At 48.7% G+C, this 25,537-nt stretch overlaps 2 protein-coding genes across 9 annotated transcripts in view; one reads left to right on the top strand and one right to left on the bottom strand.

Annotated features, from left to right (window-relative positions):
- The window catches only part of ZXDC (ZXD family zinc finger C), a 37,389-nt gene extending 26,423 nt beyond the window's left edge, over positions 1-10,966 (top strand). For 2 of the 6 annotated variants that reach the window (XM_030801632.1, XM_030801636.1), the window contains exons 8-10: positions 6,639-7,542; positions 8,844-8,939; positions 10,106-10,966. In XM_030801632.1, coding sequence (XP_030657492.1) covers positions 6,639-7,542; positions 8,844-8,939; positions 10,106-10,232 — 1,127 coding nt within the window. In that variant the 3' untranslated portion in view covers positions 10,233-10,966. Of the gene's footprint in view, positions 1-6,638; positions 7,543-8,843; positions 8,940-10,105 lie in introns of those variants that run through there. The other 4 variants (XM_030801633.1, XM_030801634.1, XM_030801635.1 and 1 more) reach the window with 4 other exon arrangements.
- A 1,040-nt stretch (positions 10,967-12,006) lies between these two features.
- The window catches only part of CFAP100 (cilia and flagella associated protein 100), a 42,878-nt gene continuing 29,347 nt past the window's right edge, over positions 12,007-25,537 (bottom strand). For all 3 annotated transcript variants that reach the window (XM_030801639.1, XM_030801640.1, XM_030801641.1), the window contains 6 exons: positions 25,166-25,217; positions 24,898-25,049; positions 15,360-15,495; positions 14,179-14,384; positions 12,908-13,001; positions 12,007-12,271 (listed from right to left, as the gene is read on the bottom strand). In XM_030801639.1, coding sequence (XP_030657499.1) covers positions 12,158-12,271; positions 12,908-13,001; positions 14,179-14,384; positions 15,360-15,495; positions 24,898-25,049; positions 25,166-25,217 — 754 coding nt within the window. In that variant the 3' untranslated portion in view covers positions 12,007-12,157. The remainder of the gene's footprint in view (positions 12,272-12,907; positions 13,002-14,178; positions 14,385-15,359; positions 15,496-24,897; positions 25,050-25,165; positions 25,218-25,537) is intronic.

Raw genomic sequence — 25,537 nt, 5'->3', positions numbered from 1 at the left:
CTTCTTAGTGCATGGCCGTGCCGTGCCATGCCCTGGTGCCTGCCCAGGATGCCTGTGTGGAATGCCCAGAGTGTTCTCAGCAGGGTCCCCTCTGTGGTCAGCTCCTCAAGGGAGGTATCTGTGTCACAGATACTTTGGGGTTCTGTCAGTGGCCTCTCGAGGCTCCCAGGGTACCCTGTACTTTCTCACCCCTTGTTGCTCATCTGTTGTGGGTTTGTCTGTGTGCTGCAAAATGCACGGCTGTACTGAGCGCATCAGCCAGCAGCTGTGAGCTCCACGTGCAGGGCCACCATTGTGGCCGAGCACCTGCCGCGCGGTGAAGATGCAGTACATACTTGTTGAATGGGTGATGAAACTTGCGCAGACCTCAAATAAAAGCTAATAATTTAACGCATAAAGCTAACATACCCTGGTTCTAAAACTTGACAAAGGTGTGATAACTATTGAAGACATACGGTGTGCCCTGCACAGTTCTAAGCCCAGCACATCTACATCTATTACCCCGTTAGTCCTCGCAACAATCCTGTGAGGTGTAGGTCCTCGTGTCCCCACCTTTCTGGATGAGGAAGCTGAGGCAGGGAGAGTTTAGCCAGGGCTGCATAGCTGGTAGGGGCAGGGGCAGCGGCAGGATGGAACCCAAGGCCGGCTGCCCTCAGAGCCGTTACTGAGCCTGTTGGCCACGTGGTATGCAGGAACACTGTGTCTCACCTCCAGCAGGTGAAGCAGGCATGGGAATCCCAAGTGAAATACCAGCACATGGACAGCAAGTGAGGGTGATGTGGGGCAAGGCAGCCTGTCAGCATGATTTGCCATAGCAAATGCCACAGGAGACGTGCAGGGTCCACAGAGGCTGAACAGGGCAGTTGGTGACATTCATCACCTGCTACTGATTTGAAAACATCACAAATATGAATCAGCTAGGAACCCAGATTTCCCTAATACTAGAGAGCAGCCAGTTGTCAGCAGCATTTTCAGTGGAGAGATGCTGGCTGCATTCCCCCTAAAGCTGGAGGAATAGTAAACCAAACCAATGGCGCAATCTATTTGATACTTTTATGGAAGTCTCTATTTTTAAAGAAACAGAATCAAATAGAAAGGAGAGAATAATGATTACTTAATGACAGAGTCATTGTCAGGCTTAGAAAACCCAGGGGAATCAACTCAAGCAATTAGAAATAAGAAGGATCAATAGATAGCTAATTGCACAGTACATATTTGTATATATAAAATTAATAGATTTTCAAATAAGAATAATTGTGAAAAACAACCTTATTCATAATGACAGTAAAAGTAATAAAATATGCCAGGCTCACTCATAAGTGTGCTCTGAATGGGTAAAGTCCTGTGTAGGGTCTGCCATCTAGAGATGCCCAATTCTTGTTCACTTACATACTTTATTCAGTTCCTTTAAAATCCCAGAGTAACTTAAACACCTGTCCACTTTAAGTTCTTCTGGAAAGGTAGCTTGGCGAGAATACCCATGAAGGCTGTGAGAGGGGAGGAGGCAGTCGGCGACTCAGGGCCTGCCAGATGCCCTGGAAGAGAGAGTGCCCCTGCAGAACAAAGGACCTGTCGTTGTGAGCAGCACATCCCTAAGCACAGAATGAGTGCTCAGCACAGGCAGGGCTGGTCATGGGTGTTTACTCTGGAAGAGATCAGTGTGGCTTCCTTACGCTTTCTCCCCTGTAGCTTCACCACCCAAGAAAAACTACTTACAGTGTTTCAGTGTTAAACATTTCCTACACAAATGACTTGTTTTTGAAAAATGACAAACATATTTTTATCTGCTTTTTGTTCTTAATATGAATATTTTTCCTTGTGGATAAGTATATTAACATATTATATCTTTCTAAGAGCTGTGCTGAACTAACCATGTCAGGGACCTAGTGAGTTAAGCCCCAGTGACCTCTGATCTTCCACCCTTGGGAGAACTGGGAAAAGAGTCACTTACCTCCTGTTCAAGTAAGGATCTCAGTAGAGGAAGCTCGCATGACTCCCTGTGGTTATCAGGGGAGGGGCCTGAGCCTCGTCTGTGCAGATCCTTTCTCGGGGCACTTGGCTGGCTCTGAACTCTGTCCTGTGGCAGGCACTGTGATGCTACTGGTGTGGGGATGGCATGCTGTTTGAGCCAGGCCCAGTGCTGTTGACCTCACCTAATTCACGTCATGGCATGGCGAGGTGAAAGCAGTATGGCCATCTCCATTCACCGCAAATGGTGGGAGCTGAGTCACATGGCTGGATCGTCCAGCTCCCAAGCCCGGGCCCTTGACCACTTTGCTGTTTACCATCATACCTAGATAGGACTCTTCCTTAAGGCCTCCTTCCTTGCTTCCCAGGAGGTTGCTTGGTGTTGGATTTATACTGCTCCTCTCCCCACTCCTGCAGATTCTCCAGCACAAGCAAGCATTTTGGATAACGATTGAAAATATTGAAGCAAAATTTAGTTCAGTGTTGTTACCTTGTTCTATAAGGGTTTGTGGTTGTCCATAGTGAGAAAGGAATTTGATTTTTCTTGTGACTACTTTATTTATTAAATTGGTTATGTTGCATTTGATGCCATGGCGCCCTTTACTAGTGAGGACCCAGGGCTTTATGGTCATCGTGAGGACATGGTGTGAACACCATTTGTTTGCTCTGGCATGTCTTTAAGCATCCCTAGATAAACATACTTGCTTAGTTAACCCAGGAAGTTTATGATTAACTTTCAGGCATCTTAAATGTTCATGACATAATACCAGACTTCAGGGTGTACCATCGGGGGTTCTAGGACAGAACACCCTGCCCAGGCCTGGGGCACAGTTCAGCGACTGGGGCTTGGCCCCTCCTCCCCTGGCTGCCCTGTTCTCTCACAGCCGTTGGCCTGGACCCCTGCATCCTTTCCAGGCTCATCTTCCAGGTGCGGTCCTTGCTGGGACGGACTTTCTGAGAAGGGGTGTCTGAGCTCATCTGTGGCAGGTTCTCCCCCTCACCCACAGCTGCCCTTCTGCTTGCCAAAAAACGGGGAGGCTGTAACTCTCCACCAGACTTCTACTGCAGTGTGTTGCCTTAGAGTGCACACAAAAACAGGATATTCTTCCAGAGCACCAGACCCAGGGGCAGGTCCAAACACTGGTTTCAGGGAAGCATCCTGTAGAGTAATACCGACATTAAAACTTTCATGATGCGGGCTCGCCAGCTTACCCTTCCTGTGCAGAGATGTGTCTGGGGGTGGACGCTGAGATGTTCTGCTTGAGGTACATCAGAGAGGGGCTGTGGAGCATGGATGGACATCTCTCGTAGAAAGTCCTCACCTTTGCCAGCCCTCTGCTGTTGTCAAAGAATGCATTACTTTTAAGGAATGAGCCCTATGTATGTATAAGCGTGAGCAATTCTTTTCAGCTATTGACTTTTTATCCCTAGACAAGTTGTTAGCTGGGAAGAAAAATACCTTCTGATGCAAATTTGGGGTGGTGTTTCTTCTCAGTGTAACTGGTGTCTGCAGGACTACCTGAGACATCGAATTAAATGTGCGGGTTGAAAAGAAATTCCTGTGATTTTTTTTCATATTGTATGCTGATACAGAAGTTGAAACCAGTTTAGCTTGTCGTGAGATATTCTAGTTATAGCCTATCTTTTTTCCTGTTGTAAAAGTAATACAAGTAAATTATGTTAATAAAGATAGGATCATTTTAGTTACTAACTGGTTTAGGTATAAAAGGAAAGTGTAACCATGTCTAGCAACATTAGTGGAATTATTTCTGATTTTGCACACAATTCTGAATTTTCCTATGATTTGAATAGCACATACATGCTAGCACACATTTTGCAAAGGAATATTAGGATTCGGTCATATCTCTTGCTTTATAGGTAACTTAGAGTGTGGCGTACACATTTGGCATTGAATCATGATAAATGGCTCAGTTTTATCTTGTTTATGTTATAAAACTTGATAATAAATATTTGATATACATCATTTAAATCTTGCCTGCTTTTAAAAGTAATCTGGAGAGATACACTATTCACTGCCTGCCTTAATTTATTCTACAGTGGTTTTCATATTATTTCTTTTTTGAGACGGAGTCTCGCTCTGTTACCCAGGCTGGAGTGCAGTGGCGCGATCTTGGCTCACTGCAAGCTCTGCCTCCCGGGTTCACGCCATTCTCCTGCCTCAGCCTCCCGAGTAGCTGGGACTACAGGTGCCCGCCACCACCCCTGGCTAATTTTTTGTATTTTTAGTAGAGACGGGGTTTCACCATGTTAGCCAGGATGGTCTCGATCTCCTGACCTCATAATCTGCCTGCATCGGCCTCCCAAAGTGCTGGGATTACAGGCATGAGCCACTGCGCCCAGCCAATATTTCTAATATAATAACATGTTTCAGTATTTTTATTTGAATTTAAAAATGAAGTCAGGCCTTTTATTAGAAAGCAAGCATAATGTGACTGTTCTGGCTGCAGCACCGGCCCTGCTGCTGGGGCTTCATGGGCAGACAGTTCCCCCTAACTTGAATGAACTCAGCCTGCAGCTGCAAAGTTGTGATGACACATGAGCATTTTATTTTTGAAAAGTTTTTAATTGACAGGAATAGATGCTGACCATGTCTAATTCTAGCAAGAAGTAATATTTAGACACAAATACATGAACTAACTGGGGAAGAAAACCACCAGTCAGTCCCACTTCTCTTGAAAAGCATTTTCAATATAATTTTGCTTTTAATATCATAATTATCTATCAAAGTTTCTGATATATTTTGTTTTGATTTGTTTTGCATTACTAATAATTGCAGTTGTAACAATTCAAGCCAAAAATTTTAATGCCTAGAAGTTAAATAAAAGTTAAGTTTATGTACATATTTTTATATGCTAGGGTGATAAAAGACTTGAAAGCATAAAAATGCATTCAGGTAAAATTTTGGACGTAAGTGGGATAGTATACAAGCTCACGGAGGTTATAGACACACTTTATTTTTTGCAGTTGACTTTTTTTTGCTTTTTACGAATTGAAGGTTTGTGGCAAACCTGTATCCAGCAAGTCTGTTGGCATCATTTTTCCAACAGCATGTTCTCACTTCATGTCTGTGTCGGTATTTGTTAGCAATAAAGTATTTTTAAGTTAAGGTATGCATTGTTTTAGACATAATGTTATTGCAGACTTAATAGACTGCAGTACTAGGAACTGATGTGAAGTTTCCTCAATGAGGGGTGAGTAAGTTTTGTGCCCCAGGCACCTCTCTTGCCCCAGACCCAGCCCTGCTTTCCTGTCTGAAGCAAGTAGAGCAATTAAAAAAAGAGAAACCAGGCGTGGAGAACAGTCAGAGATGATCCAGCGCGAGGGTTGTTGGGTTTTCTGGAGCAGAGAACCTGATGGATGAACAGAAAGGAAGTATTTTGTAATGGAAGTGCATCTCCCTGCAATGAGGGGGAACTGAATCTGTGTTACCCAGAAACCTCCTGGTTAGCATTTGCACTTCAAAGAGAAAGAGCCCCGAGGCACCCAGAAAAGATAGCAGGCTGTGCGTAAGTGCAGAGGACCCAAGGTTTGTGCATCTAGTTGGCTTGCCTGCTGAGTGTGAAGCTCTTCGGGACCCAGGGCACTGCGGAAGACAGGAAGGGATCTGGAGTGAGGTGAGCGGGTCAGGGAGACAGCATATGCAAGGCAAGTCAGCTCTCACCCCATGGGCTGCTCAGAACCTTCCTGTCAAACAGCCTCGTAAAAACAGCCTGCCTTGGGCAGCAGTCACCCAATTTAATACTTTCATTAGGAATAACTTATATGATAGTCATTGTACAGTTGTTTTTTTGAAGCCATTCATAGCTGGATCCCACACATCCAGGCAGGGATGTGTAGGCAGAGCAGTGACAGTGCCTAAACTCCTTGGCACTCACCGAGAGCCAGTCACTGTTCTAAGTTTTGATCACATATTTACTATGAAATCCTCTCCAAAACCTTCCGAGGCTGGGACTAGCATTCCCATTTTACAGGTAGAGAATGCTGAGGCCCAGAGCTTGAGTTCCTTGTCCAGATCCCTGGAGCAGAGTGGGTGGTGGGTCAGGGTGAGCAGCGCACACTCTAGGCTACCTTCGGGCCCTTCTGAAGCAGCTCTTGGGTTTGTTCTGGGTATTAAGATTTTTTCTTTTTTCTTTGTGCTTTACTTCATTTTTTAAGCAGCATATATTTGTAAAACCCATGGAGTGGTGACTTGGGAAGGAGCTGGACAGAGGCAGCAGTCCACCCCGCAGGTGGGGTGTGGAGACCTCCCGCTTCCTTCCTGTTCCATGATGCTGTGGCTCTTGGCTGTTGGCTGTCCTCAGTTGAGCTTGGGATTCCTGCCAGCCAGGAGGTGCTGGAGTTAGAGGATCAGGAAGTTTCTGCTCTCCAAGAATTTGCAGCTTGTGTCTGATTACTGTACCGTCTGGCAAAAAAATACGTATGATGTTTTTACATTTTTAAAATCAAAATCCTGGTGTTTTTTTGTTCGTATGGTTGTTTCTTTCAACCTCTTAATTCTTGATTTTTTCTGTTGAGTGATTTTACATCTCTTGGCTGTGCAGAATGACAATTAATGGGAAGGCTGTCTTCCCCATAGTGAGACCTTGGTGAGGGCAGACCTGACTGGTAGTTTGTAGATTGGGTGTGCTCGTTTTTATATTTCATTTTAGGAGCCTCACAGTCTACTCAGAGAAAAATAAAAGAAGGCAAAATGAGTCCTCCCCATTTCCATGCAAGCCAGAGCAGTTGGTTGTGTGGGAGCCTCGTGGTGCCCAGCGGAGGACGGCCAGGACCAGCTCCAGCAGCTGGGGTGCAGTGCAGGGCGCAGGGCGTCCAGGTCCAGCTGGTGCAGGTGAGAGCTGGCGAGTCACACAGGCCAGCTGTAGGCGGGGTGGGAGGGTCACGCAGGTCTGAGGAGTGTGTGGCATGCCGCATCCCCTGCCCATCGCAGCACCCCCTGCCTGCCCCTTGCCCATCCTCCCCTGTAGACTGGCCCAAGTCTCCTCACAGCCCAGCTCCTCCCTTTTTCCCAGCCTGTCCTGCTGCATCTGCTCAAGCTCTTAGTGTTGCTGGGACCATGCATCCACTTCCTGACCCTGTCTGCACAGCCCTGCATCTAGCCCCAGAGCAGTCCGCCTCCCTGCTCGAGGCCCCCAGGGCTGTTTTGCAGCAGGATGAGATCTGTTTGAGGCCACCCTGCCCTTCTTCTGCTGGGCTGGGGCAAAAGGGCTCCGCAGGCTGCCTCGCCACCCCCATTTCTAGGGCGGCCTGCTTGTGGCGCACTAGCAGCCTTTCTATGCTGAAGGTGGTGGGGGTCTTTTCAGTGTTTTTCTATTTTCTTTCCTACGAAACGGAGCCCCTCCAGGGCAGGCCCAGGCCCCTCCCAGCCTGTCCAGGCCATAGATACCTGCAGCTGTGGCGTTTCCAGGAGGTCTTTGAGCACACCCGCTTCTGCATCCCTGAGCACACGTGCATCTTCAGTCTCAGTTTGAGGGGCTGGAATGGAGGGAAGATGATTTGGAAGGATTTGGGGAGAGAAGAGATTTACAAGCCGGGGCTGTCGGTTTGGCCCAGGTGTGTGCCCCTCTTCACCACTGCACTCTGTAGATTCCCTGTGGCAGGGGATGCGGTTGCAGGCCCTGGGGAAGTGCGGAGGGCGGAGCTGACGCTGGCTCTGAGTTGGGAAACAGGCACGTTTGTGGGTTCAGAGTCCCGGGAGAGTCTCGCCAAGGAAACAGGACCAGGCCTGGGGCTCAGAGAGGCAAGAGGAGGGGCGGCCTCGGCAGAGGTGGGCTGGGAAGGGGGCAGGGAGGAGGCTGCGGGCAGCTGGGGGTGGCCCTGTGCTGGTCGGAAGCTAGCCGTGAGCGTCAGGCGGTGTCTGAAGCTTGTCTTAGAGATGGGCAGGAGCACTGGTCCTTTGTTTCCAGCTTCTGAAGAGGTAAGAACTCCCCAGGAGCAGGGGCAGTGGAGGGGGGAGGACCATCCAAGGAAACACTGCCTCAGCTGGCAGGGCAGAGGTACAGAGGCAGGACCAGAGGCTTGGCAATAGGGAGACGGTAGGGAAGCTGGTGCCACTGGCAGAAGAGGAGCAAGTAGGGGGTATACTTTTAGGAGACACCTGATTAAACCTGGGTTTGAGTTCTTTTTCTGTCCCCTACCAGCTAGTGTAGTCTTGGTTACTTAAGCACTCCGGGCCTCAGTTTTGTCATCTATGAAATGGGAACAGTAGTGCAGAGCTTGACACACAGGAGCTTCTCAAGCAGAAGGAATGAGAGGTGCAGGGCAGCAGCACCAGGAGCTCCGCTTCAGGGTGTGAATGGCCATGGGCAGACATGCAGGTGCAGGACAGGTGAAGTGTGGGACAGATGAAGTTTCTAGCCTGGACTGTGAGGGGCCTGGCAGCCTCCCCTCTCAGGAGCCCCTCTACCAGCCCTGGTCCTTCCAGCTGGCCCGTAGGCAAGCTGGGGCATGCAGGGAAGGCCCTCTGTGGGGCCTGAGGATTTGCTGGAGAGCACTGTGGGTACACGAGGTTGGTGGGGGTGCAGGGCGTGCCAGGGCACCCGCAAGGAGTTGAGGAGCATGCCTTAGGAGGGAAATCAGTATTTGGGCTGACTGAGGGGAGGAGCTGGACAGCAGAAGGTTCCAGGCCCAGCAAAAGCTGCTGGGATCAAGGTGACAGAATGAGAACCAGGTGGGAACAGGTAGTACCCAGCTCCCATAAACAATTCCTGCTGGGTCCTCGGGCCTCCCTTGGAATACAGGGGGTGGGCTGGTTCCGCCACGCATTGCACCTGGAGGAGACTTCTCAGGTGAGACAAGGACTGTTGCTGCACTCTCACAGACATGTGACAGGCCTTTCTGTGTTGCCTTCCCAGGATGACCCCTCCGGCGAAGGTGTCCTGCCCTCGGCCCGCGGCCCAGCCGCCTTCCTCCCCTTCCTCACTGTGGACCTGCCCGTCTACGTCCTCCAGGTCTGGATGCCTTACTGCCCTTTGTTTTTCCTATTGAGACTCGCAGAGCCTTCGACTTCCAAAAGGCTGGCTTCACAGCTGCAGGCTGGTCACTGAGGCCGCGTGGCTTGGGAGGCTCAGTGGGTTGGTTGCCAGGATGTCTTGCTGCCTTCTGGAGAAGGTGGGTGAGTGGAGCTCAGATCTGCAGGACGCTGCAGCTCCTGCTGGTAAACAAAGCAGGAGAAGTTAATATGCTCTTGAAAGTGTTGTGCCTAGGAATTCCAGCTACTTCTGTGGGAAGAGGGCTGGCCAGGGCCCAACCTGTGGGAGAATAGACTCGGATGAATTCAGTAGTTTGCTTACATGGTTAAGCTAAGGATGGGTGGCAGTGAATGATTCAGAGTTTGATATGAAATAGCGAAAGTGTATAGCTTATCACATTTCTAACAATTTGCCTTACATGTTTATATATTTACAATAAGCCATGCAAATTGTGTTTTAGTTTTTTTGCATTCAAATTGGGCTATTCGGCATTTCCCTTGCAATCAAAACCAAACTTGGACAGAAGCACTGGTGGGAGCAGAGGGCCAGGCACCCAGGCTGCAGAGGGGTGAGCTGGAGGGCAGTTTGGCAGCATGGATCAGAGAACTTCAGAAGTGTCTGCTCCATCCTGCCTGGCAGCCCCCTCCTGGGACTGCTTCTAAAAAAATAAGGTAGTGACATAATCACCGTAGCCCGGAGTAAAATGGTGCAACAGCAGGAATACTTCTTCTAGAAGGAGGAGACAGGCTAGATGGGGCCTCCACAGCCCTGGGCCGCATCCCGGTCAGCTGTGAGGGTGCAGGCGGACACCTAATAACCTGGGAGAGTGCTCACCGCGAGAAGTGCGGAGAAAGGGTTGCAGAAGTAAAAATGATTTTGTTTCTGTAAAAAGGCATACGGCTGTGTGAACATGTGAGGGTATACATCAGTATGCAGACGGAACAATCTTGAAAAATTTACAGTACAGTATTAAGTTCATTTTTCCATGAAAGAACATGTGTTTAGAATAAGGGGAGCCTGTAGTTTTGAGTAAGAGAAGTCAGGTATCTCACCACGGGCCTGGTCAGTTGCCTGCTGTGTGGAGCCACAGGATCCCTCTGCCTCCCCTCGCTCCTCTCTCCTCATGACAGTGCTTGGTTTTGCAGGAGGTGCTCCCCTCATCTGGAGGCCCTGCTGGACCGGAGGCCACCCAGTTCCCAGGAAGCACTATCAACCTGCAGGATCTGCAGTGACGGCAGCCTCGGCCTGGGCAGGCCCAAGGCCACGGTCTAGGACGCACCTTCCCTGAGACTCATGACATGAGCCTGGGGAGACCTCATTTGGTTTCCGTTCAGAAGACCAGCGTAGCCCTTTTGAGACTTTTGGGTACATTTATCAAAAATGTTTTCCTTTTGTTTTACCAGGAATGAGTTCGGGCTATACTCTTTGAAACTGCTTTTGTGAGCAAAGTGCTTTGGCAAGGCAAGGGTCTCCCTCAGCAGGGCTAGGTGCACTACAGCCCCTTTCCCCGCGTCCCATTGGATCTGAGCTGTGTAGCAGTTGTTGCATTACAAAGAAAAAGACTTCTGCAGGAAATAGGGTAGAGAACAGCCTGTCTAGTCAGATGCAACTTGATCTGTGGCAAAACCAAGTGTGGTCTTTCAGCTTGAGTGTGTTAGCATCCCAGCACCTGGGATGGGGTTTGTGGGCAAGTTGGTTTTGCAACACTGTAGGGCCCAGGTGTTCCCATTGCCACCGTGAAGCCAAATTCTAGCCCAAGTCTGGCAGAGCAGTCGGCCAGATAGTTTTGGGGGGAGAATGATGTGGTGGGACAGAGGACCTCAGTGGCCTATTACAGAGCCCTCTTCCCAGACTAAATTCATAGCTGAGAGCTCGGGGAGATAGTAGAGTTAAAGTCTAAAATAATTTTCTAAATTCTGTATTTGGACATTAGTGTTTAAATGGTAATTTGGCAACAGTTTATAAATTGATGTTCTGAATACCATAAATTATGTGTAGGACTGTGATGGTGCGTGTATGTTTTATTATTGAGGTTGATGTGCACATAATACGTCAATGTATATTTTTACAGAGTGAGGTCTGTCTTGCAAAAGGAGACAAGGTGATCACCTTGCCCATGCTTATTTGTAAGTCGTCAACTTAGCAGTGACCCAGGGTCACTCCTAAATGATTTTTTTTTTTGCCTTGTGCCTTTTGAAGTATGTGTTCATTCAGAGGCTGTTTTGGTTCTCAGACTGAATCATTCAAACTCTGCCCTGTGTTTGTTTCTTGAATTTGGGGGTGACACCAAGTTTGAGTGAGTCCTCCCTCTGTCTTGTCCCACTCTGAGGTGCCGTTCCACATGGAAGAATCCACACCTCATCAGCAAATGGGTCTTCTCCACAGACCAGCGCTCTGTCACCAACTAAAGGTGAGGGGAGAACTTGCCCACCTGGCAGGCTCTTTAGCCCCAAGGTGGCCTGGAGTCCTCCTCCCTCCATGGGAGGCTTTTGGCCACCATGGGGGGTGGAGCCTCACCCACACCATCTCCATCGGGGAGCAGGGTCTTCCCCCAGGAATGCCCTCTCAGCCTCTACTTTTCTCCCATGTGCCTCCCTGGGAATGCCACCGTGAAGTGACTGGGACTGACACCCAGTGTTCTGGTCACCAAGGTTCCCTGCTGGTGACGGGCCTAACTCCTAGTGCAAATGAATGGAAGTTTTCGTATAGTCATGCACGGAAGGTTTTTCACCTTGGCTTAATTCAAGTAGCTACATATATGGCATTCAGCCCGTTGTTTCCCCTTTAGTTGATCGTGCTGGCCCTGCCATATACCCAGCTGCCTGCTTGCATTTCTTTGGTTTTTGCACAGAGGCTGATCTCACGCTACACTCAGCGTGGAATTAGCTTTTGTCTCACAGAGCAGCTGTTTTAGATGAGAACCAAGGTGTCATGCTCTTGCCCTCAAGCATCTGCTTAGGGTTAAATGATGAACGGGGCGGGGCGGGGGGTGGGGGTTGCTGAGATTTGGCAATGGTGGCTGCACCCTTAAACAGGCCTTCAAGACTCCAGAGAGACATGAATTTATTCAGGTGAGGAAGGGGAGCACACAGGAGACAGAGAGGACTCAGTTGGGCCACTTGAGACCCAACCCAGTCTGCTTCCTCTGCCAGCATCTTTGATAAGCCTTCATCCAGAACAGCTATGGTCTGCAAAGATTAAGTAAAGAAAAATAGCAGCTCCTCTTTCTCCTTGTCCATCAGTGTGTGCTCAGACTGTTGTTTGATCCTGTGGGCTGGGGGTTGTGAGCGGCATACCAGTGTCCTGCCTCTCTGCAGGGAAAACAAGCCCAGTGAGCCTTGCTGCCCAGTGAGCCATATGCCCATATACCCCTGCCCCTGGTGCAGGGAGAGGCCCAGCAGCTCCAGTCAGCTCCAGGCCACTCTGGTCAGCCCTGCAGGCTGAGGGCTGGAGTTAACTCTGAAATACTGGGGGTGTGAGTCTGCCTGGCATTTATCAAGCCTAGTCCCTGGAGCACCACCTCTTAGATGTGGGGGCAGGGGGATCTGCTTCCTGTTGCCAGGGTCAGAAGGCAGGAAGGGTGGGAGCCTTGGGACACAGCAGTAGGGGGACCCCAGTGACAGGCGGTGAGCAGGGCTTGGGGTCTGGCCGGAGTGTGGGTAGGGTGGTGGGACCCTGCTCCTGAGCAGAGTGTACCTGGCTGGGGTGGGTGGGCATGGCTGAACCAGTCTCAGCCCGGCATGGACCATGGGCTGGCAGCCTGGGGAAGAGCCCCCTGCAGGAAGCAGGTCCTGGGAGGGGCCTTGCTCTGAAGGCAGGCTGTCTCCCTCAGAGCCTCAGTGAATGCCTTCAAAGTGGTGGCATCAGGGGCTTGGGCTGCAGGACCTCAGCTGCCATGCTGTCTTGGGACCCCCTCCAGCAGAGACCCCCGGGGCGACCCTGCCTACCTTCTTCTTGATCTCAGCCTGGGCGCGTGCCCGGGCCCGCTGCAGACGCTCCTCCTGTAGGATCTTTTCCATCTGGAGCTTCTCTTCTCGAAGTCTGGGTGGCAAGAAATGACATTGAAAACTGGGGGAACCTGGGAGGTGTTGTGTAATCTCCACACGGAGTCCCCAGGCCAGGCCATGTCCTCCCTCAAGAAAACTCCCAGCTCTTCTTCACCTCTTTTGCCAGGTCAAGGCCTCAATATCTATCCACAGCCAAAGCACTGCTGCTTTTGGCCAAGGTGGCCTAGGCCCAGAGGAGGACAACCAGGGCCCTGCTGCTCCGAGGCCCTGGCTCTGGCCTCCTGCAAGGGCTGAATCTAAGCTTCATCCAGCAGACCCCTCCCAGAGGCACATTTCCCTGAATCTATACCCATGGCCTGATCTGTGCAACTGTGGCCTCCCTTGCCACCATGAAGGCCAGCATGCCTCTGGGGCAAGAGTCCTGTCTCCTTCCTGTGTATACTCTCAGTCATCAAAGCCTGGTCTAGTGCCCACTCTGAGCAGGGTACCAGGGACCCAGAGGAGAAGCCCCTGTGCTTGGGGGAATGAATGGATGTTTGCAGAGTGTGCTGTCTCAGAGCCCTCTACGGGGTGGATAAACCGGGATGCCCACAGGCCAGGAAAGCCACGACCCCCATCTACCTTGGGTTCAGGCTGGTGTCCCGACAGATAGCAAGCTGCTGCCCATCTGCCCCCCTCCACTTCCCTCCGAGCTGAAACTCCCAAGGCTCTCTGAGCCTCTGCACTTTGTCTTCCGCTCCAGCAACACTGCTGCAGCCATGCCTTCTCTCCTGGGTGCTGGCAGCTGCCCTTGTCCTCAGCCTCCAGCCCCTCCAGTCAAGCCCCAGAGGGAAGAATCTAACCACACCCTACTTGGCCGTATTTGCCCCACTGCTTAAAGCCCTCCACTGCTGTTCCATGTCTTTGAGGCTGGCCATGCTAGCCACACTGTAACTGAGCTCCAGCTCTTCTATCTTCTAGACCCTGTCCCTCCCTGAGCCTCCTGGCCACATCGAGTCACTGTCCTTTGCTCTAGGAAGCTTTCCCTAAGCACCCCCCAGTTGACTGTGATGCCCCTCTAGATCCCCCCAAGACGCGGGCTTTTGTCTCTCATAGCACAGAGCATGAGGGGCCTGTCTCCTGGGAGTGCTTTGAGGGCAGGGCCTGTATGTGCCCTCTGCCCTCAGGGCCAGCCCAGACACAGCAGCTGGCAGGGAGGGCCTAGAGCTCACCTGATGCGCCGCTCCTTCGCCTTTGCCCTCTCGGCCTGCTCGATCTTGACCTGGGGCACGCGCTCCAGGTTCTCTAGCAGCTCATCCAGCTGGTGCTCAATGATGGTCAGCATCTGCACGGTGCCCAGGTTGGCCTCCTGCTGGGTGCCAGTGCAGTGCCGGTACACATCCAGCACCTTGCAGTTGAGGCTCTCTAGCAGCTTATCCTGTGGAGGAAGCAGCTTCCAGCAGGGTGCTGGCAGGCTGAAACCCACCCCCATGCCAGTGCCTTCAGCAGTGGCCTGCTGACCTCCCAAGGTGGGGGCCACCGCTTGGCACACAGTGGGAGCTCTGAGAACGTGGGCTGAAACAGAACTTGGGGAACTGGCTTTTTTTGGCCAGAGCAGCCTATCCCCCGGGGCCCCTGGAGTCAGCCAGATCCCTGGTTCCAGCCCCTCCCCCAGCTGCCTCTGGTGAGCCAACAGGGCCCAGTCCCCTCCTCCAGGGAGCCCTGCACCCTGGGCACCCCACAGGGCTATGTCCTCTCTGAGACTGTTCTGACACTTAGAAAACAGATAACAGCCCCTCCATGTGGGCTGTATGAGGAGAGAGGAGCAGCAGGCAGGCAGCTCAGCCTAGCCTGGGCACAGCCAGTGCCCATAGACTCTGGCTGTATCGGGAGCGCTGTCTTGCTCATGGCTGTGTCCCACACCCTTGGCCCTGTGCTTGGCATACAGCAGGCACTTGACAGTAGGAAGCCATCCCATGCCCGGGGTGGCCCCAGGTGTGCTGTCAGGTGGGGAATGGGCTGAGCCTTTGGCTGGGTCCTGGCTTCTGCTGCTCAGAACACCACTGGCTTTCTCTTCTCTCCCAATTCTCTCACTCTCTCAGCCTGGCTTGAGGACACGTCTCTTCCCCCGCTTCAGGATCACCTTGCCAGACACAATATATGTGCTTAAGAAGCAGACACATTTGTTGAATAAAAGAATGAGGCAATGAATGAGGCATGGGGGCAACTAAGCTGGCTGGCACAGGCATCGATATATGTGGTGGCTCCTGGAGGCAGGCAGGGCAAGGGCAGCTGCAGGGCACTCACCGGGGCCTTGCCCTCCATCTTCCCAGGGGCTGTCAGGGCTCGTCCAGTGGGTGCCCAAGGGTCCCTCCTTCCCCTGGGCCTCTGGCCACCTTGATCCCCAGCCTACCTCCTGATCACCCTTGTACTCGCCAAAGTGGAAGACTCGGGCTTTGAGCTCCAGCTCAGCTGCTGTGTCCTCCTCCTTGGTGATGGACATCATCATTGTGGTGACCCACTGCTTCAGCTGGTTGACCTCCCTGTCCCTGGAGGAGGGGAAAACCGGCAGGGCATCAGTCACTCAGCGCAGCCCTGGGCACATCGTTTCTCTGAGCCTGTCTGTACAGTGCTTTGCCCCTACCAGCTGTCCTGAGGGCTGAAGGATCATGGGTGCCAAGTCTCTGCCTGCCCAGGGGTCAGAAATGCTGGTAGAATGTAGGGGAAAATGTAAAATATTAATCAACATTAAAGAAAATAAACAGCTTCATTGAGGCATAATTCATAGACAATAAAATTAGCATAACCATCATAAAGTATACAAGTCAGTAGTTTTTTGTATATTCAAGGAGTTTACACAACCATGACCATAATCTAATTTTAGAACATTCTCATCACCCCGTGCCCATTAGCAGTCACTCCTCATTGTCCCCTCTATCCTTTGGTCTTAAGCCACCATGAATCTACTTTGTGTCTACCCTGAACACTTCATAAAAACGGAGTCACACAACATGTTTTCTTTTGTGACTGGCTGCTTTCACCCGGCATATATTCAAGGTCCCTCCATGTTGCAGCATGTGTCAGCACTTCATTTCTTTTTATGGCTGAGTAATCTTCCATTGCATACGTAGGCCACACTTTGTTGATCCATTCATCCATTGATGGGCGTTTGGGTTGTTTCCACCTTTTGCCTCTTGGGAATATTGCTGCTATGAACATTCAGGTACACATTTTTGTGAGGACATGTTTTCAATTCTCTCGAATATATAGGAGTAGAATTTCAACATTCACCTTTTTTTTTTTTTTTTTTTTTTTTGAGATGGAGTCTCACTCTGTCGCCCAGGCTGGATGGAGTGCAGTGGCGCAATCTTGGCTCACTGCAAGCTCCGCCTCTCGGGTTCATACCATTCTCCTGCCTCAGCCTCCCGAGTAGCTGGGACTACAGGCGCCCGCCCCCACGCCCAGCTAATTTTTGTATTTTTAGTAGAGACGGGGTTTCACTGTGTTAGCCAGGATGGTCTTGATCTCCTGACCTTGTGATCCTCCCGCCTCGGCCTCCCAAAGTGCTGGGATTACAGGCGTGAATCACTGCACCCGGCCTCAACATTCACTTTTCAAGTGAAATAAGAAACAGATGCACAAGGGACATGCTGCTCAGAGTTGGTCCTCAGACCAACCTGGGCATCACCTGCAAGTGTGTCAGAAATGCAGAGTCTTAGGCCTTGACCCATGCCTGTTGAATCAGAAACTTCATTTTAAGATCCCTGGGGGATTCAAGTGCACATAAAATCTGAGAAGCACTTCACTATAGGGAAAGTGATCTGGTTTCTTCAACAAGTGGGTGGCAAGGGAGAAAACAGAAAGGAAACCTATAGATTAATTTTATTGATAGAAGATTTTATAGATAGATTGATTTTATAGATAGAAGAATTTAACGATAGAACCAGAGGAATAGCATCAGCAAGATGGTGGAATAGGGGGTCCTCAGCTCTTGTCCTCCCACAGAAACACTAATTGGACAACCATCCATGGATGAAAATGTCTTTGTCAGAGCTCCAGAATTCAAGGGAGAGGTTATAGCACCCAGTGGTGCATAAAAACAGAGAAAAGCCATAGAGAGTGAGAGAATAGTTTCACTCTGCCTATGTCACCCCTCCCCCAGGCCATGGCAGTGCTGAAAGAGATCTCATTGGCCTGCAGTTTCTCCTGTTGGGGGAAGGAGAAAGCAAGGTGGAACCCCCAGATTTCCATTCCTTTGGGGCCCATTTCTCTCTCATCTCTGCCGGAGCCCTGGTGTAACTGTCATGGATGGATCACCTCGAGGGCAGCCAAGAACAAATAAAAGGCACAGGGGCTGATAGCACCCAGTGTGCAGACCTCACCTGTCTGTAGACCCACCACAGCAGGCCCCACCCACCTTGGACCCTGGCAGTAGGCCCTGCCCACAGACCCCACCAGCCAACACATGGACAATCTCTGGCTGAGCTCTCTGGCTTTCTCCTTTGGCTTTCCCTGCTGAAGCCAGTCCCTAAAGACTGAAAGAAGCAACTCCTTCTTCAAATGTGCAGATAGCAATGCAAGGCCACAAGGATCATGAAAAATCAGGGAAATATGACAGCACAAAAGGAACCTGATAAGTCTCCAGTTATTGACCCTAAAGAAATAAAGATCTACAATCTGCCTGAAAAAGAATTCAAAATAATTGTCTTATAGACTCCCAGTGAACTGTAAGACAACATAGATAGGCAACTAAACAAAATCAGGAAAACAATATAAGGTCAACAAGAAATAGAAACCATAAAAAAAAAACCCAGAAATTATGGAGCTAAGAATTCAATGACTGAACCAAAAATTTCAGTAGAGAGCTCTAACAGCAGACTAGATCAAGCAGAAGAAAGAATCAGTGAACTCAGAGATAGGTCATATGAAATTAGCCAGTTAGAGGAGCAAAATGGCAAAAAAATGAAAAAGAGAAAAAAGCTTATGGGACTTACAGACATCACCAACTGAAACAGTATATGCATTATAAGAGTTCAAGGAAAAGGAGAGAGAGAGAGGGCAAAGTATTTTCTAATTTTATTTTTGTTGATACATAATAGATGTACATATTTTTGGAGTACCTGTGGTAATACATTCATATAATTTATAAGATCAAATCAGTGTAATTGGGATGTCCATCACTTTAAATATTTGTCTTTATACTAGAAACATCTGAATTGTTCTCTTCTAGCTGTTTTAAAGTGTACAATAGATTACTTTAGACTACTGTCATGCTACTAATGTATCAAACACTAAATCTTATTTCTTCTATCCAACTTTATATTTGTACCCAATAATCAAGAGAACTTATTTAAAGAAATAATGGCTGAAATTTTCCCATGTCTGGAGAGGAAAATGGATATCCAGATTCATGAAGTCTAAAGATTCCCAAATAAGTAGAACCTAAGAGATCTACTTTGGGACATATTATAATTAAATTACCAAGAGTCAAAGATAAAAAGATTTTGATAGCAAGAGAAAAGTGACTCATCATGTACAACAGAACTGCTATAAGACAATCAGTATATTTCTCACCAGAAATCTTGCAGATCAGGAGAAAACGGGTTGATATATTTAAAGTACTGAAAGAAAAAAATGGCTAAAAAGAACACTATACGCAGCAAAACTATCCTTTAAAAATGAAGAAGAGATAAAGACTTTCCCAAACAAAACCTGAAGGAGGTGGTCACCCACGATACTTGCCTTAGAGAAGTGCTGAAGAGAGTTCTACAAATTGAAACAAAAAGTTACTAAATACCAACATGAAAGCATACAAAAGTATAAATCTCACTGGTAAAGGTAACATCACAAAAAATGGTTACATTCAGAGGTGTTTGTATGCAATTGAAGTAAATTTGGTATCAGCTTGAAAGAGACTATTATAAGATGCTCAATGTAAGTCTCATGGTAACTACAAAAAAAAAACCTATAGTAGATACATAAGAAGATAAAGAGAAAAGAATCAAAGCAGATCACTGAAAAAAAAAACAAAAAGTACAAAAACATCAAACCCAAAAGAAAGACAGCAGAAGAGGAGGAACAAGAGAGCTATGAAACAGACAGAAAAAATGAACAAAATGGCAGCAGTAATATAGAAAAAATAGACTTTAAGTCAAAAACTGTCACAAGAGGCAGAGAAAAGATTAACATAAAATCAGAAATTAAAGAAGAGACATTACAATTGATGCACAGAAAGAAAAAGGAACATAAGGAACTATTAGGCAATCCAGAAAAAACAACGGATGAATTCCTAGAAACGTACAACCTACCAAGGCTGAATCAAGAAGAAATAGTCTTAACAGATCAATAACAAATAGGGAGATTGACATAGTAATGAAAACACTCCTAATAAATAAAAGCACAGGACCTCATGGTGTCATGGGTGACTTCTACCAAACATTTAAAGAATTAATAGTAATCCTTTCCTTTTTTTTTTTGAATGGAGACTCACTCTGTCACCCAGGCTGGAGTGCAGTGGCGCAATCTTGGCTCACTGCAGCCTCCGCCTCCTGGATTCAAGCAATTCTCCTGCTTAAGCCTCCCAAGTAGCTGGGACTACTGGCACGCACAACCACACCTGGCTCATTTTTTTGTGTTTTTAGTAAAGACAGTGTTTCACTATGTTGGCCAGGCTGGTCTCAAACTCCTGACCACAGATGATCCACCTACCTCGGCCCTCCAAAGTGCTGGGATTACAGGCATGAGCCACCGCACCCAGCCAGCAATCGTTTTTAAACTCTTCCAGAAACGGAAGAGGAGGGAACATTTCCAAGCTCATTCTATGAAGCCAGCATCACCTCGATAGCAAAGCCAGACAAAGACAACACCAGAAAAGAAAACTTAGGCCAATATCCCCTATGAACATAGATGCAAAAATCCTCCCAAAACTATCAAACAGAATTCAACAGTGCATTAAAAGGATCAAACACACATCACCCTCACACATGCACAGCCTCTCCCACTATCAACATCCCCCTCCAGAGTGGCACATTTGATACAATCAATGAACCTACCTGGACACACTATTACCACCCACAGTCCAGACTTTACATGCAGGTTCCCTCTTGGTACTGTGTATTCTATGGGTTTGGACAAATGTATTATATAATGATACATATCCACCATTATAGCATCATACACAGTATTTTCATTGCCCTGCAAATGCTGTTTCTCTCTCTTCATCCCTCTCTCCCCCTAAGTCCCTGGTAACCACTGATTCTTGTAGTTTCCCTACAGTTATGCCTTCTCCAGAATATCATAGAGTTGGAATCATACAGTATATACCCTTTCCAGGCTGAGTTCTTTCACTTAGTAGTATGCATTTAAGGTTTTTCCATGTCTTGTCATGACCTGATAGCTCATTTCCTTTTAGCAGTGAAAAATATTCCATTTTCTGGATGTACCACAGTTTAATGATTAATATTGTTTGGATCTGTGTCCCTGCCCAAATCTCATGTTCAGTTGTAATCCCCAGTGTTGGAGGTGGGGCCTGGTGGGAGGTGATTGGATTATGGGGGCAGTTTCTCATGAATGGTTTAGCACCATCCCTTTGGTACTGTTCTCCTGATAGGAGTGACTTCTCATGAGATCTGGTTGTTTAAAAGTGTGTGGCACCTCCCCACTCTCACTCTCTTGCTGCTGCTCCAGCCATGTAAGATGTGCCTTCACCTTCTGCTATGACTGTAAGTTCCCTGAGGCCTCTCCAGAAGCTGAGCAGCTGCCAGCATCATGCTTCCTGTACATAATCATATGCCCGGGAGTCACAAATTAAAAAAAAATACCACTACACATCTATTGGAATGGCCAGATCCAAAACACTAACAACACCTAATGCTGGCAAGGATTTGGAGCAAGAGGAAGTCTCATTCATTGCTAGTGGGAATGCAAAATGGTACAGACACCTTGGAAGACAGTTTGTCAATTTATTACAAAACTAAACATACTTGTGCTATATGATCTAGAAATTGTGCTTCCTAGTATTTACCCAAATGAGTTGAAAACCTACGTCCACACACAAAAAAATCTGCACATGGATGAGCCATACAGACATTGTGCTGAGGGAAAGAGACCAGACACCAATGAAAACCTACTATACTATTATTATCTTGAAGTTCTAGAACCAGCTACTTTGGTTATCCATTGCTCCACAACAGGTTACACATAACATGCATTTATTACCTCAGAGTGTATGGTACTTACGTGGGTCAATTGCTAGGCTCTCAATTCTATTCCAATGATCTGTTTCACTATTCTTTCACTGGTACCAAACACCATCTTCATTACTGTAGTTTTATTAAGTCTTGAGGTTGGGTAGTGTCAGTCACCCAGTTTTCTTGTTCATCTTCAGTGCTGTGTTGGCTATTGTGGGTATTTTGACTCTTCATATAAACTCCAGGATCAGTTTGTCAGTAACTACAAAGTAACTTCTTGGATTTTCATTGGGATTGCACTGAAGTTATAGATCAAGTGGGAAGAATGACATCTTGACAATGCTGAGCCTTCCTATCCCTGAACATGGAATATCTCTCTATTTATTCTCCTTTGATTTCATCAGAGTTTTACAGCTTTCCTCATATAGATCTTGCATGTTTTGTTAGATTTATACTTAAGTACTTCATTTCAGAGGGTGCTAATGTAAATGGTATTGTGTGTTTAATTTTGAAGTCCACTTGCACATTATTGGTATATGAGAAAGCCATTGACTTTTGTATGTTAATCTTGTATCCTGCAACCTTGCTTCTTGCTATAACAGCTTATTAGTTCCAAGAGCTTTTTATTTTTTATTATTTATTTATTTATTGAGACGGAGTCTTCCTCTGTCACCAGGCTGGAGTGCAGTGGTGTGATCTCAGCTCACTGCAACCTCCGCCTCCCGAGTTCAAGTGATTCCCCTGCCTCAGCCTCCCAAGTAGCTGGGATTACAGGCACCCACCACCACGCCCAGCTAATTTTTTGTATTTTAGTAGAGACGGGGTTTCACCATGTTGGCCAAGATGGTCTTGATCTCCTGACCTCGTGGTCTGCCCGCCTCAGCCTCCCAAAGTGCTGGGATTACAGGCATGAGCCATCGCACCCAGCCTATTTTTTTTTTTTTAAGACAGAGTCTCACCGTGTCACCCAGGCTGGAGTACAGTGGCATGATCATGGCTCACTGCATTCCTGGGCTCAAGTGATCCTCGCACCTCAGCCTGCCAAGTAGCTAGGACTTCAGGTGTGTGCCACCATGCCTAGCTAAGTTTTTTATTTTTTCTAGCAATATGGTCTCACTATGTTGCCCGGGCTGGTCTCGATCTCCTGGCCTGAAGTGATCCTCCTGCCTTGGCCTGCCAAAGTACTGAAATTACAGGCATGAGCCACTGCACTTGGCCATCAGGAGCTTTTTGTTGATTGTTTTGAATTTTCTACATAGACATTCATGTCATCTGTGAACAAGGACAGTTTTATTTCTTCCTCCCAATCTATATACGTTTTATTTTTCTTGTCTTATTACATTAGCTAAGACTTCCAGTACAATTTTGGAAAGCAGTAGTGAGAGAAGACCTCTTTGCCTTATTTCTGATGTCATGAGAAAGCTTCTAGTTGTTTTTTTTTTTCATTAGGTAAGATGTTAGCTGTAGGATTTTTGTGTTCTTTATCAAAATTGAGGAAATTCCCTTCTATCCCACATTTTCTGAAAGCTTTTATTATGAATGGATGTTGGATTGTGTTCAGTGCTATTTCTTATGATCGTATCATGTGACTTTTCTTATTTAACATGTGGATATGACAGATTATGTTAAGTTTTGAATGTTGAACCAGCCCTGCATACCTAGGATAAATCCCATTTGGTTGTGGTATATACTTCTTTCATATACCATTGGATTCAATTTGCTAATATTTTGTTGAGGATTTTTGCATCTATGTTGAGGATATTGGTGTCTACTTTTCCTTTCTTGTGATGCCTTTGTCTAGTTTTGGTATTAGGGTCATACTGGCTTCATAGAATGGGTTAGGAAGTACTCCCTCTGCTCCTATCTTCTGAAAAGTGATTGTAGAGAATTGGTATAATTTCTTCCTTAGATGAAATTCTTCCTTTGTAGAATTCACCAGCAAACCCATATGGGCCTGGGGCTTTCCCTTTTGGAAGGCTATTATTTATTTATTTAATTTGTTTAATGGAATAGGCCTATTATTATTGTCTATTTGTTTTATATATTTTTAAGACTATATTTTGATTTTTTTTCTGAGAAAAGATGGCTGAGTTTATGGAAGTTAAATACACATGGGCTGTGACTCCCCTGGAAACAAAGTATGGGTGCTCTCAGGGATGGCTTGGCTGGCTGAAGACCAGCTTTGGGATGTCACATCCAGCATTCTGCTATGAGGTTTACGTTTGCATGCATGTGTTGGAGAAGGAACCTGTCTTCTTGCCCAATTATCTGGGAAGCTGGGAGCCTGTCCACCTCTCCCCAGCTCATCTTCCTCTGTGTCTGTCACCTCCCAGCTTTCCAGGGCACATAGTCTTGCCTGAGGCTGGGGTTTCACATCATTATGGGGACTCTTTGCCATACTGCACCAGTGGGACATGGGTGCTCAGGAGCATGGTTCCCCCATGGGACACTTAAGCCTCAATGGGCTCCCACCTCAGTGCCTTTGCACCTGCTGTTCCCACTGCCTGGGACCCTCTTTGCCCAGCCTCTGTGGGGATGGCTTTCCTCCCACTCCTCAGGAAGTTTCCTGAGACCTCCTGTAAGCCTTCCCTGCCCCTCCCATTTGCTGTCACCCTCCATTTTAGCCCTCTTTCTCAAATTGCTTTATTTTCCTCCTAGAACACATCAGTATCCACAAGTCACATCTGTGGACCTGTTTGTTGTATCTGCTGCCATTAAGGTCAGCTGCATGAAGGGAGGGCCTTGCTTTATCCTTGCAGAGCTTAGACGCAGGCCTGACCCAGAACGGATGCACAGGCAGTGTGTGGGGAGTGAGCAGAGGATTCTCTGCTCTGGACATGCCTCACCAGTGCCTCAGGCTGACCCTGCCCTGCCCAGTTCTCCTGGAGGCAGGTACCCTGCAGGGGACTGAGTGGCCACACCCAGCAGGAGGGACCATAATAGCCTCAAGTGGGCTCCAGGTGAGAGCTGGGCAGCCACCTGACTTCTCCTGCTGCCTCTCTGGCTGGAACTGGGAGGGCAGGATTTTCCCAAGGCCCTAGCCACTTTGCCATGCTGGACAAGCTGTGTTTTAGGCCTGTCCCCAGAGGCCCCAGTCCTGGGTGGCCAGATGGCCCTCACCCATCCCTGCCTGTCTCAGCCCCACCTAGCCCCAGCCTGCAGGATGGCACGACTTGCCATGCCCATGCCCTCCTGCTCAGGGCTGCACCCACTCCCGTCCCCGTTATGCTGCTGAACAACAGCAGGGGACACACTTCACAGCAGCCCACAGGTGGCTTGGCCTTCCCCAGTTCTGTGCTGTGAAGACCCTCTCAGTGGTCTACGAAATATGAAGCAGCAGCAGCTTCCAGGCCCTTCTGAGCAAATGACTGCTTTGGGCGCCTGTGTGAAGCATGTTAGTGCTGCCAGGAACTGGGGGGTCAGGGTCACTGTGGACCTCCAGCCACTCCAAGGGCCTCCCAGGAGCTTGGCGGCAGCAGAAGGTGCCTAGGGCAGAAGGTCCTTGGAGAGGCCTGGCTCTAGCCATGGGCTGCTTCAGGGTGGGCACGGGTGCCTGGGCCCAGCCCACCCGCAGCTCCACCACCCTCTCTCCAGGATCCGGCCCACAAACGGAGCTTCACACTGAGCTTTTCAGACAACCTGGACCAGGCCAGGGCCACTGACAGGGGTTTGGGCTGTTCCCCCCAAGTCGGCTCCCAGTGCTGGGGGGATCCCAGGATAAGAGCGGCAGGGAGCCCCCGCCGGCCACCACATGGCACCTACATGCGGATCTGGGTGAGTTTCAGGGTGTGGCTCAGCTCCTCCAGGGTCTCCTCCATCTCCTGCCTGTTCTGGATCAGCGACAGGTTCTGCTCCTCCAACTCTCGGAAGACATCCAGGAGCTGCTGGGGCTCCGTGAAGTACAGCTGTGGTTCCTGCAACCCACAGGTTTTGGCAGCGACTGGCCAGGGACAGAGCCAGAGGACCAGGGGTGGGGGCAGGGCAAGAGAGGGGTGACTTCCGAATTCCAGCCCAGCACTGGGCCATTCACCTCTCCATCGCTGTCGGTGTTCTCCTGCGTGGGGGGGATGGGAGAGTTCGACCTGCGAAGAGATGGCAGGGTTGGGACTCTGGAACCAGCCTAAGCAGACAGGAGCCAGGGGAGGGGGCACAGAGGCCTTGAAGGTGTTGGCAGCGTCCCCATCCCTCCTCTCCCAGCTGCCCACAAGTTGCCCAGAGGGCGGCACCAGCTTCCTCACAGTCCCCAGCTGCCACACTGCAGCCAGCTGATAGTTTCAATCCACTCATTTTCCCAAGGCCCTAGCCACTTTGACATGCTGGACAAGCCATGTTCCAGACCTGTCCCCAGAGGCCCCAGTCCTGGGTGGCCAGATGGCTGTCACCCATCCCAGCCCCACTGCAC

Source organism: Nomascus leucogenys, chromosome 21 (assembly GCF_006542625.1).
Source record: "Nomascus leucogenys isolate Asia chromosome 21, Asia_NLE_v1, whole genome shotgun sequence".
Classification (NCBI taxonomy): domain Eukaryota; kingdom Metazoa; phylum Chordata; class Mammalia; order Primates; family Hylobatidae; genus Nomascus; species Nomascus leucogenys.
The sequence above is the reverse complement of the archived record's forward strand: the minus strand, read 5'-3'. Positions and strand labels throughout refer to the sequence as shown.